The sequence below is a fragment of the Bombina bombina genome, chromosome 11, assembly GCF_027579735.1.
Source record: "Bombina bombina isolate aBomBom1 chromosome 11, aBomBom1.pri, whole genome shotgun sequence".
Lineage (NCBI taxonomy): Eukaryota > Metazoa > Chordata > Amphibia > Anura > Bombinatoridae > Bombina > Bombina bombina.
The window spans coordinates 17544516-17557093 of record NC_069509.1 but is presented as its reverse complement, the minus strand read 5'-3'; the positions used below and the strand labels follow the sequence as shown (position 1 = coordinate 17557093).

Below are 12578 nucleotides of genomic sequence, written 5' to 3'. Positions count from 1 at the left end.
ATAGTGTGAGTGAGTATAATGTTACTGAGCTACATATACATATAGTGTGAGTGAGTATAATGTTACTGAGCTACATATACATATAGTGTGAGTGAGTATAATGTTACTGAGTTACATATACATATAGTGTGAGTGAGTATAATGTTACTGAGCTACATATACATATAGTGTGAGTGAGTATAATGTTACTGAGCTACATATACATATAGTGTGAGTGAGTATAATGTTACTGAGCTACATATACATATAGTGTGAGTGAGTATAATGTTACTGAGCTATATATACTTATAGTGTGAGTGAGTATAATGTTACTGAGCTATATATACATATAGTGTGAGTGAGTATAATGTTACTGAGTTACATATACATATAGTGTGAGTGAGTATATTGTTACTGAGTTACATATACATATAGTGTGAGTGAGTATAATGTTACTGAGCTACATATACATATAGTGTGAGTGAGTATAATGTTACCGAGTTACATATACATATAGTGTGAGTGAGTATAATGTTACTGAGTTACATATACATATAGTGTGAGTGAGTATAATGTTACTGAGCTACATATACATATAGTGTGAGTGAGTATAATGTTACTGAGCTACATATACATATAGTGTGAGTGAGTATAATGTTACCGAGTTACATATACATATAGTGTGAGTGAGTATAATGTTACTGAGCTACATATACATATAGTGTGAGTGAGTATAATGTTACTGAGTTACATATACATATAGTGTGAGTGAGTATAATGTTACCGAGTTACATATACATATAGTGTGAGTGAGTATAATGTTACTGAGCTACATATACATATAGTGTGAGTGAGTATAATGTTACTGAGCTACATATACATATAGTGTGAGTGAGTATAATGTTACTGAGCTACATATACATATAGTGTGAGTGAGTATAATGTTACTGAGCTACATATACATATAGTGTGAGTGAGTATAATGTTACTGAGCTACATATACATATAGTGTGAGTGAGTATAATGTTACTGAGTTACATATACATATAGTGTGAGTGAGTATAATGTTACTATGCTACACATACATATAGTGTGAGTGAGTATAATGATGTTACTGAGCTACATATACATATAGTGTGAGTGAGTATAATGATGTTACTGAGCTACATATACATATAGTGTGAGTGAGTATAATGTTACATATAGTGTGAGTGAGTATAATGTTACTGAGTTACATATACATATAGTGTGAGTGAGTATAATGTTACTGAGCTACATATACATATAGTGTGAGTGAGTATAATGTTACTGAGTTACATATACATATAGTGTGAGTGAGTATATTGTTACTGAGCTACATATACATATAGTGTGAGTGAGTATAATGTTACCGAGTTACATATACATATAGTGTGAGTGAGTATAATGTTACTGAGCTACATATACATATAGTGTGAGTGAGTATAATGTTACTGAGCTACATATACATATAGTGTGAGTGAGTATAATGTTACTGAGTTACATATACATATAGTGTGAGTGAGTATAATGTTACTGAGTTACATATACATATAGTGTGAGTGAGTATAATGTTACTGAGTTACATATACATATAGTGTGAGTGAGTATAATGTTACTGAGTTACATATACATATAGTGTGAGTGAGTATAATGTTACTGAGTTACATATACATATAGTGTGAGTGAGTATAATGTTACTGAGTTACATATACATATAGTGTGAGTGAGTATAATGTTACTGAGTTACATATACATATAGTGTGAGTGAGTATAATGTTACTGAGCTACATATACATATAGTGTGAGTGAGTATAATGTTACTGAGCTACATATACATATAGTGTGAGTGAGTATAATGATGTTACTGAGTTACATATACATATAGTGTGAGTGAGTATAATGTTACTGAGTTACATATACATATAGTGTGAGTGAGTATAATGTTACATATAGTGTGAGTGAGTATAATGATGTTACTGAGTTACATATACATATAGTGTGAGTGAGTATAATGTTACTGAGTTACATATACATATAGTGTGAGTGAGTATAATGATGTTACTGAGTTACATATACATATAGTGTGAGTGAGTATAATGTTACTGAGCTACATATACATATAGTGTGAGTGAGTATAATGTTACTGAGTTACATATACATATAGTGTGAGTGAGTATAATGATGTTACTGAGTTACATATACATATAGTGTGAGTGAGTATAATGTTACTGAGCTACACATACATATAGTGTGAGTGAGTATAATGTTACTGAGCTACATATACATATAGTGTGAGTGAGTATAATGATGTTACTGAGTTACATATACATATAGTGTGAGTGAGTATAATGTTACTGAGCTACATATACATATAGTGTGAGTGAGTATAATGTTACTGAGTTACATATACATATAGTGTGAGTGAGTATAATGTTACTGAGTTACATATACATATAGTGTGAGTGAGTATAATGTTACTGAGCTACATATACATATAGTGTGAGTGAGTATAATGTTACTGAGTTACATATACATATAGTGTGAGTGAGTATAATGCTACTGAGCTACATATACATATAGTGTGAGTGAGTATAATGTTACTGAGCTACATATACATATAGTGTGAGTGAGTATAATGTTACTGAGTTACATATACATATAGTGTGAGTGAGTATAATGTTACTGAGTTACATATACATATAGTGTGAGTGAGTATAATGATGTTACTGAGTTACATATACATATAGTGTGAGTGAGTATAATGTTACTGAGCTACATATACATATAGTGTGAGTGAGTATAATGTTACTGAGTTACATATACATATAGTGTGAGTGAGTATAATGTTACTGAGTTACATATACATATAGTGTGAGTGAGTATAATGTTACTGAGTTACATATACATATAGTGTGAGTGAGTATAATGTTACTGAGCTACATATACATATAGTGTGAGTGAGTATAATGTTACTGAGTTACATATACATATAGTGTGAGTGAGTATAATGTTACTGAGTTACATATACATATAGTGTGAGTGAGTATAATGTTACTGAGCTACATATACATATAGTGTGAGTGAGTATAATGTTACTGAGTTACATATACATATAGTGTGAGTAAGTATAATGTTACTATGCTACACATACGTATAGTGTGAGTGAGTATAATGTTACTGAGTTACATATACATATAGTGTGAGTAAGTATAATGTTACTGAGTTACATATACATATAGTGTGAGTAAGTATAATGTTACTGAGTTACATATACATATAGTGTGAGTAAGTATAATGTTACTGAGTTACATATACATATAGTGTGAGTAAGTATAATGTTACTATGCTACATATACATATAGTGTGAGTGAGTATAATGATGTTACTGAGTTACATATACATATAGTGTGAGTGAGTATAATGTTACTGAGCTACATATACATATAGTGTGAGTGAGTATAATGTTACTGAGTTACATATACATATAGTGTGAGTAAGTATAATGTTACTATGCTACACATACATGTTAAAAACATGGCGGGTTGCAATAGGCTCTGTTTACATTGGATATTCTGTTGCTGTTTTTTTTAAATAAAAGGTTCTCTAAACTTTGCTGGATCTGCTACTCCCTACTGCTTATACCATTGATAGCTCATTCATAGTCGCACACTGTACACTCCCCAGTTGTTTGTGGGGTGAGGAAACAAACTGTTAGTGATTTGAAGTTTCCCCCCTAACATGAGTTTGAATGCTCATATTATTGTGTTTAGACATTCACTCATTTTATTCATCCTGACTCTCTTATAGTCCAACTTTTAAATCAGCCTAGCCCCTCACCCATCCTCCTTTTTATTTATATAATGTTGATACATGTCAGGTGTGTCCTTCACTTATGTTGGTGTATTTATCAGCAGCAATTGCCACCAACATGTTATGTATTGTAATTAACAATATTAATAATTAATAGCAGTATAAAACTAATGTCAGTGATGTCTCCAATAATATAGCAGAATTTTGTCAATACACTCCAGTAAGATGTTAAATCTCTGTAGTGTACCCCAAAATAAAATGATTGAATCATCTATAAATTTGACAACAATATTATTATTAAAAATTAATATATAGGGGCCTATTTATCATCGGTCTTGTGGACCTGATCCAACAGTGCAGATCAGGTCCGCAAGACCTCGCTGAATGCGGAGAGCAATACGATCTCTGCATTTAACATTGCACCAGCAGCTTACAAGAGCTGCTGGTGCAACGCCGCCCCCTGCTGACTCGCAGCCAATGGGCCGCCAGCAGGGAGCTGTAAATTGATTTCCGGCGATTCCTGTCCTCCTGCTCAGAGCAGGCGGACAGGGTTATGGAGCAGTGGTCTTTAGACCGCTGCTTCATAACTGCTGTTTCTGGTGAGTCTGAAGACTCGCCAGAAACACGGGCTCTCAAGCTCCATTCAGAGCTTGATAAATGGGCCCCTTAATCTCAATGTTAAATATTCCTAAATTTTGATCAGTTATTTTGTATATACACACATTGAGAATATTTATGTAGTAACTGAATATCACCTATGACCAGTTATATCTATCAATTGATCAACACAATATTAGAACATAAAGCAGGCTATAGAGATATTTAGATTAAATTACTATTCAGTAGATATTGTCTATTTTCACATGAATGGATGAAATATTTCTATAAATTAACCTTAACTCAAAATGAATTGCTTATTAAATATCACACATGAATTATACTATAATAATTTATAAATAGCCAGAAAGTTTAACCAATTCAATATATATAGCTTATGTAACAACGTTTGTACTCATCTATGTTCAAATCTCACAATGAAATCTTATCTTAACTCCAACAATCTAATGGAATGTCCAGGGAAATGTAATTCACTATTTTCAACCCAATATAATCTAATATACTTCACTTAAACCCAGAGATTGTTATACAATACTAACAATTCAACACAATAGCCAATTTATGTGCAATTCTTAGGAGAGTTCACAGTAAATAAAAATGAATTTATCAATATAAAATACAAAACCTTTCCTCTCAACAGTAAATTGCTTGATGCGAGATATGATTATTTATATACTACACAGGCATATGGAACACCTACCTGTAGCTACAAATTTCACTTACAAATAACAGCTACAATTTAACTAGAGCTATAGAATACCTTTGATTTAAAACATTAAAAATATAAAACAACATCTAATATGTTACCAGTAACCAATATGAGAGTTCAGCTTTTTTAATCAGAGTTTTCCAAAGTCATACATGAAGGTATTTTTGCAAACAGGGTATCACAAACACAGAGAGTTATTCCAAACCAGGCCCCAAACCAAAGTGTTTTTTTGTGTCTCTTCTTTGTATAGTCTTTTTGTCTGTGACCGACTCCACCTTCAATTCTAAATCACCCAATGGAAAAATCTCTGATTATGCCCTTAGCTTTCATTAGATAATCCACTGGTTATTCAATGTCCCAATTGAATACCTTTGGCTGCAATTCTCATATTGGACACTGGAGGGGGCAACAGGCAACAGGAGTGTAGTTCCATTTTTCAGCTACAGGGAAAATATATATATATTTTTAAAACGTATACTTAATATACGTATTATTTCCTAGTATTAATAAACTATCTGATCAACATATATGGGCTTTTTAGTTTAACTGAATATGTATATTTTAAGACTAGACATGGGCATGTTTATTAAATCTAGTATGTATTCTTATACATTTAAATATTAGACCTGGTCATAATATTAAATCTTTTAATAAGTCCATAATATATATAATTAGGCTCAGAAGTGGTTCTCACAGCTAGTACCAGACTTCATCTTATTGCAGTTGTGTCAAACTGAGATACAAATACTCACTCTCCTTTAGCAATTACACTTAAACAGTACTCACCTACATCATTCTCCACTTTTATCATACTTAACTCAGTGTTGACCCCTCTAGTCATTAAGGCCCAATCATCACCCCTCCCAACTAACCCAAATCTTCCAAAACATCACAATAAACAGACAACACAATTGTTTAGGTGACATTTTCCTTGCAGCAATATGTTTATTAAACATTCGGTAAAATTAAACATGACAAATATCAGAAGAGCCCTATAAAACAAACATTTTGACATTATAGAGAAGTTAACATTTTACAAAGGCACTATTCCAAATCCCTCTTTATTCCATGGCTGTATCATAAGTACTTGGGGGTGGGAACACTCTCCCCTCCTTATTATTGTCATTTTAATAGGCCTACTTAAAGGAATGGCATGGCAACCACTCTAACAATAAGTCTACCACACTATCTAGAAACATTGGCCATGATGATTTCAGTTTAAAGTGAAGCACCCCAGCCCACTTACTGTGGCAATAACTTACACCTCAAGCTACCCTAATGATTTATTCTAGGACAGTAGGTAGGTAGATACTGTCATTACTAAAAAATAAATGCCATTGGTCCCTTCTTCTCCCCACTTACTGCTCATCCAAACAGAAACTCAACACCAAAAGGCATCTCCAAAAAACAAAGGTCTCCCTTCCACCATAGGTTTAGAAAGCCCCTTTCCAATATCTTCGTTTGAAAGTGCCCAGGAAACATCTTGAGCATCACACAGCTATGTTTAATTGTGCTCATTAAACATATACAGTATATGCATGTCTAATGCATTTTATCACATTGTAAAGTTAATGTATACTACAGTACAGAGCGAAATACAATAGTGTAGTGATGAGTGTGTGTAAGATTCAGTTACATCTGTATGCCATATGGATCTAAAGCATTTTCTCACAATGTAGAGTTAATGTATACTACAGTATGGAGCATACTCAAATACAGGGAGTGCAGAATTATTAGGCAAATGAGTATTTTGACCACATCATCCTCTTTATGCATGTTGTCTTACGCCAAGCTGTATAGGCTCGAAAGCCTACTACCAATTAAGCATATTAGGTGATGTGCATCTCTGTAATGAGAAGGGGTGTGGTCTAATGACATCAACACCCTATATCAGGTGTGCATAATTATTAGGCAACTTCCTTTCCTTTGGCAAAATGGGTCAAAAGAAGGACTTGACAGGCTCAGAAAAGTCAAAAATAGTGAGATATCTTGCAGAGGGATGCAGCACTCTTAAAATTGCAAAGCTTCTGAAGCGTGATCATCGAACAATCAAGCGTTTCATTCAAAATAGTCAACAGGGTCGCAAGAAGCGTGTGGAAAAACTAAGGCGCAAAATAACTGCCCATGAACTGAGAAAAAGTCAAGCGTGCAGCTGCCAAGATGCCACTTGCCACCAGTTTAGCCATATTTCAGAGCTGCAACATCACTGGAGTGCCCAAAAGCACAAGGTGTGCAATACTCAGAGACATGGCCAAGGTAAGAAAGGCTGAAAGACGACCACCACTGAACAAGACACACAAGCTGAAACGTCAAGACTGGGCCAAGAAATATCTCAAGACTGATTTTTCTAAGGTTTTATGGACTGATGAAATGAGAGTGAGTCTTGATGGGCCAGATGGATGGGCCCGTGGCTGGATTGGTAAAGGGCAGAGAGCTCCAGTCCGACTCAGACGCCAGCAAGGTGGAGGTGGAGTACTGGTTTGGGCTGGTATCATCAAAGATGAGCTTGTGGGGCCTTTTCGGGTTGAGGATGGAGTCAAGCTCAACTCCCAGTCCTACTGCCAGTTTCTGGAAGACACCTTCTTCAAGCAGTGGTACAGGAAGAAGTTTGCATCCTTCAAGAAAAACATGATTTTCATGCAGGACAATGCTCCATCACACGTGTCCAAGTACTCCACAGCGTGGCTGGCAAGAAAGGGTATAAAAGAAGAAAATCTAATGACATGGCCTCCTTGTTCACCTGATCTGAACCCCATTGAGAACCTGTGGTCCATCATCAAATGTGAGATTTACAAGGAGGGAAAACAGTACACCTCTCTGAACAGTGTCTGGGAGGCTGTGGTTGCTGCTGCACGCAATGTTGATGGTGAAAAGATCAAAACACTGACAGAATCCATGGATGGCAGGCTTTTGAGTGTCCTTGCAAAGAAAGGTGGCTATATTGGTCACTGATTTGTTTTTGTTTTGTTTTTGAATGTCAGAAATGTATATTTGTGAATGTTGAGATGTTATATTGGTTTCACTGGTAAAAATAAATAATTGAAATGGGTATATATTTGTTTTTTGTTAAGTTGCCTAATAATTATGCACAGTAATAGTCACCTGCACACACAGATATCCCCCTAAAATAGCTAAAACTAAAAACAAACTAAAAACTACTTCCAAAACTATTCAGCTTTGATATTAATGAGTTTTTTTGGGTTCATTGAGAACATGGTTGTTGTTCAATAATAAAATTAATCCTCAAAAATACAACTTGTCTAAAAATTCTGCACTCCCTGTAGTGTAGTGATCAGTGCATGTAAGATTCATTTACATCTGTAGACTGTAGGGATCTAATGCGTTTTCTCACAATGTACAGTTAATGTATACTACAGTAAGTAACGTAATCCAATAGTGCAGTGATGAGTGTGTATAAGATTCAGTTACATCTGTATACCGTATGGATCTAATGCGTTTTCTCACAATGTACAGTTAATGTATACTACAGTAAGTAACGTAATCCAATAGTGCAGTGATGAGTGTGTATAAGAATAAGTTACATCTGTATACCGTATGGATCTAATGCGTTTTCTCACAATGTACAGTTAATGTATACTACAGTAAGTAACGTAATCCAATAGTGCAGTGATGAGTGTGTATAAGAATAAGTTACATCTGTATACCGTATGGATCTAATGCGTTTTCTCACAATGTACAGTTAATGTATACTACAGTAAGTAACGTAATCCAATAGTGCAGTGAGTGTGTATAAGAATAAGTTACATCTGTATACCGTATGGATCTAATGCGTTTTCTCACAATGTACAGTTAATGTATACTACAGTAAGTAACGTAATCCAATAGTGCAGTGATGAGTGTGTATAAGAATAAGTTACATCTGTATACCGTATGGTTCTAATGCGTTTTCTCACAATGTAGAGTTAATGTATACTACAGTAAGTAACGTAATCCAATAGTGCAGTGATGAGTGTGTATAAGAATAAGTTACATCTGTATACCGTATGGTTCTAATGCGTTTTCTCACAATGTAGAGTTAATGTATACTACAGTAAGTAACGTAATCCAATAGTGCAGTGATGAGTGTGTATAAGAATAAGTTACATCTGTATACCGTATGGATCTAATGCGTTTTCTCACAATGTACAGTTAATGTATACTACAGTAAGGAGGGTATATTTCCTTATTAGCCTCTCTACGGAATTGACAGAAAAAATTAAGATAAAATCTAAAGACAACGATGATGAAGAAGCTGAGTTCTCAAAACACTTCCCCATCTTCATATGGAGTGTGAGAGACTTTACTCTGAAGCTGGAAATAAATGGAAAGCTGGTTACAGAGGATGAGTATCTGGAGAACGCACTCAAACTGAAGGAACGTATGTAATCTAATGTGTGATGTAACGTGATGTAATGTATAATATAACGTGTGATGTAATGTGTAATATAATGTGTGATGTAATGTGTGATGTAATGTGTGCTGTAACGTGTGATATAACATGGGATATAACGTGTGATGTAATGTGTGATGTAATGTGGGATGTAACAAGTGATGTAATATGTGATATAATGTGTAATATAAAGTGTGATGTAATGTGTGATGTAATGTGTGCTGTAATGTGTGCTGTAACGTGTGATATAACATGGGATATAACGTGTGATGTAATGTGTGATGTAATGTGGGATGTAACAAGTGATGTAATATGTGATATAATGTGTAATATAAAGTGTGATGTAATGTGTGATGTAATGTGTGCTGTAATGTGTGCTGTAACGTGTGATATAACATGGGATATAACGTGTGATGTAATGTGTGCTGTAACGTGTGATATAACATGGGATATAACGTGTGATGTAATGTGGGATGTAATGTGGGATGTAACAAGTGATGTAATATATGTGATATAATGTGTGATATAAAGTGTGATGTAACATGTGACTTAATGTGCAATGTAATGTGTGTGTAACGTGTGATGTAATGTGTTAAGTAACAAGTGATGCAATATGTGATATTACGTGATGTAAAGTGTGATGTAACATATGATGTAACACGTGATGTAACTAGGGATGCAATATGTGATATAACATAATGTAATGTGTGATATAATGTGTGATGTAATGTGTTATGTAATGTGTGATGTAATATGTCATGTAATGTGTGATATGATGTGTGACGTAATGTGTGATGTAACATGTGATATAATGTGTGATATGATGTGTGAGGTAATGTGTGACCTAACCGGTAACATAATATGTGATATAATGTGTGATGTAATGTGTGATGTAACATGTGATATAATGTGTGATATGATGTGTGAGGTAATGTGTGACCTAACCGGTAACATAATATGTGATATAATGTGTGATGTAATGTGTGATGTAACATGTGATATAATGTGTGATATGATGTGTGAGGTAATGTGTGATGTAACATGTGATATAATGTGTGATATAATGTGTGATGTAATGTGTGATATAATGTGTGATATAATGTGTGATATAATATGTGATATAATGTGTGATATAATGTGTGATGTAATGTGTTATGTAATGTGTGATGTAATATGTCATGTAATGTGTGATATAATGTGTGACATGATGTGTGATGTAACATGTGATATAATGTTTGATATGATGTGTGAGGTAATGTGTGACCTAACCGGTAACATAATATGTGATATAATGTATGATGTAATGTGTGATGTATTTTGTGACCTAATCTGTAATGTAATATGTGATAAAATGAGTGATGTAATGTGTGACCTAACCTGTAATGTAATATGTGATGTATGTGTGAATGGAATGTATGACATAACGTGTGACGTAAAAATTGATGTAATGTGTGATATGACATATAATGCGTAATGTGTGATGTAATGTGTGATGTGATGTAATGTGTGATGCAATGTTTGATGTAATGTGTGATGTAACAAGTGATGTAATGTGTGATGTAACAAGTGATGTAATATGTGATATAATGTTTGATGTAATGTGTAATGTAACCAGTGATGTAATATGTGATGTAACAAGTGATGTAACGTATGATGTAATATGTGATGTAAAGTGTGATGTAATATGTGATATAACGTGTGATGTAATGTGTGGTATAATGTGTTATGTAATGTATGATATAATGTGTGATGTAATGTGTGATGTAATGTGTGATATAACAAGTGATGTAACGTGATTTAACAAGTGATGTAATGTGTGATCAAATGTGTGATGTAACGTGTGATGTAATGTGGGATGTAACAAATTATGTAATATGCTATATAATGTGTGATGTAATGTGTGAAATAACATGTGATGTAATGTTTGATATAAAGTGTGATGTAACGTGACTTAATGTGGGATGTAATGTGTGATGTAACGTGTGATGTAACATGTGATGTAACGTTTTATGTAACATATGATGTAACATGATGTAACATATTATGTAATGTGTGATGTAACATATGATGTAATGTGGGATGTAACGTGGGATGTAATATGTGATATAATGTGTTATATGATGTGTGATGTAATGTGTGATGTAATGTGATATAACGTGTGATTTAATATGTGATATAACGTGTGATGTAATGTGATGTAACCTGTAATGTAATATGGGATGCAACATGTGATGTAAAGTGTGATGTAATATGTGATATAATGTGTGATATAATGTGTGATGTAACAAGTGATGTAACATTTGATGTAACATTTGATGTAACATGTGATGTAATGTGTGATGTAACGTATGATGTAACATGTGATGTAAAGTGTGATGTAATGTGATGTAATGTGTGATGTAACATGTGATGTAATGTGTGATGTAATGTAATGTAACTCATGTTGTAACGTGTGATGTAATATGTGATATAACATGTGATCTAATATGTGTTGTAAAGTGATGTAATATGTGATGTAACATGTTATGTAATGTGTGATGTAACATGATGTAATGTGTAATGTAATGTGTGATTTAACATGTGATGTGTGATGTATTGTGTGATGTAACATGTGATTTAACATGTGATGTCTGATGTGACATGTAAACTTAACAGTAACACAACTGATCTACAGTGAGGGAAAAATGTATTTGATCCCCTGCTGATTTTGTACATTTGCCCACTGACAAAGAAATGATCAGTCTATAATTTTAATGATAGGTTTATTTGAAAAGTGAGAGACAGAATAACAACAACAAAATTCATAAAAATGCATTTCAAAAAAGTTATAAATTGATTTGCATTTTAATGAGTGAAATAAGTATTTGATCCCCTATCAATCAGCAGGATTTCTGGGTCCCAAGTGTCTTTTATGCAGGTAACAAGATGAGATTAGGAGCACTCTCTTAAAGGGAGTGCTCCTAATCTCAGCTTGTTACCTGTATAAAAGACATAAAATACACCTGTCCACAGAAGCAATCAATCAATCAATGAATCAGATTCACAACTCTC

At 33.7% G+C, this 12578-nt stretch overlaps 1 protein-coding gene across 1 annotated transcript in view; it reads left to right on the top strand.

Annotated features, from left to right (window-relative positions):
* The window catches only part of LOC128642348 (guanylate-binding protein 1-like), a 45184-nt gene that overhangs the window by 15519 nt on the left and 17087 nt on the right, over positions 1-12578 (top strand). Inside the window, exon 4 of the mRNA XM_053695092.1 lies at positions 9328-9515. Within this exon, the coding sequence (XP_053551067.1) occupies positions 9328-9515 (188 nt within the window). The remainder of the gene's footprint in view (positions 1-9327; positions 9516-12578) is intronic.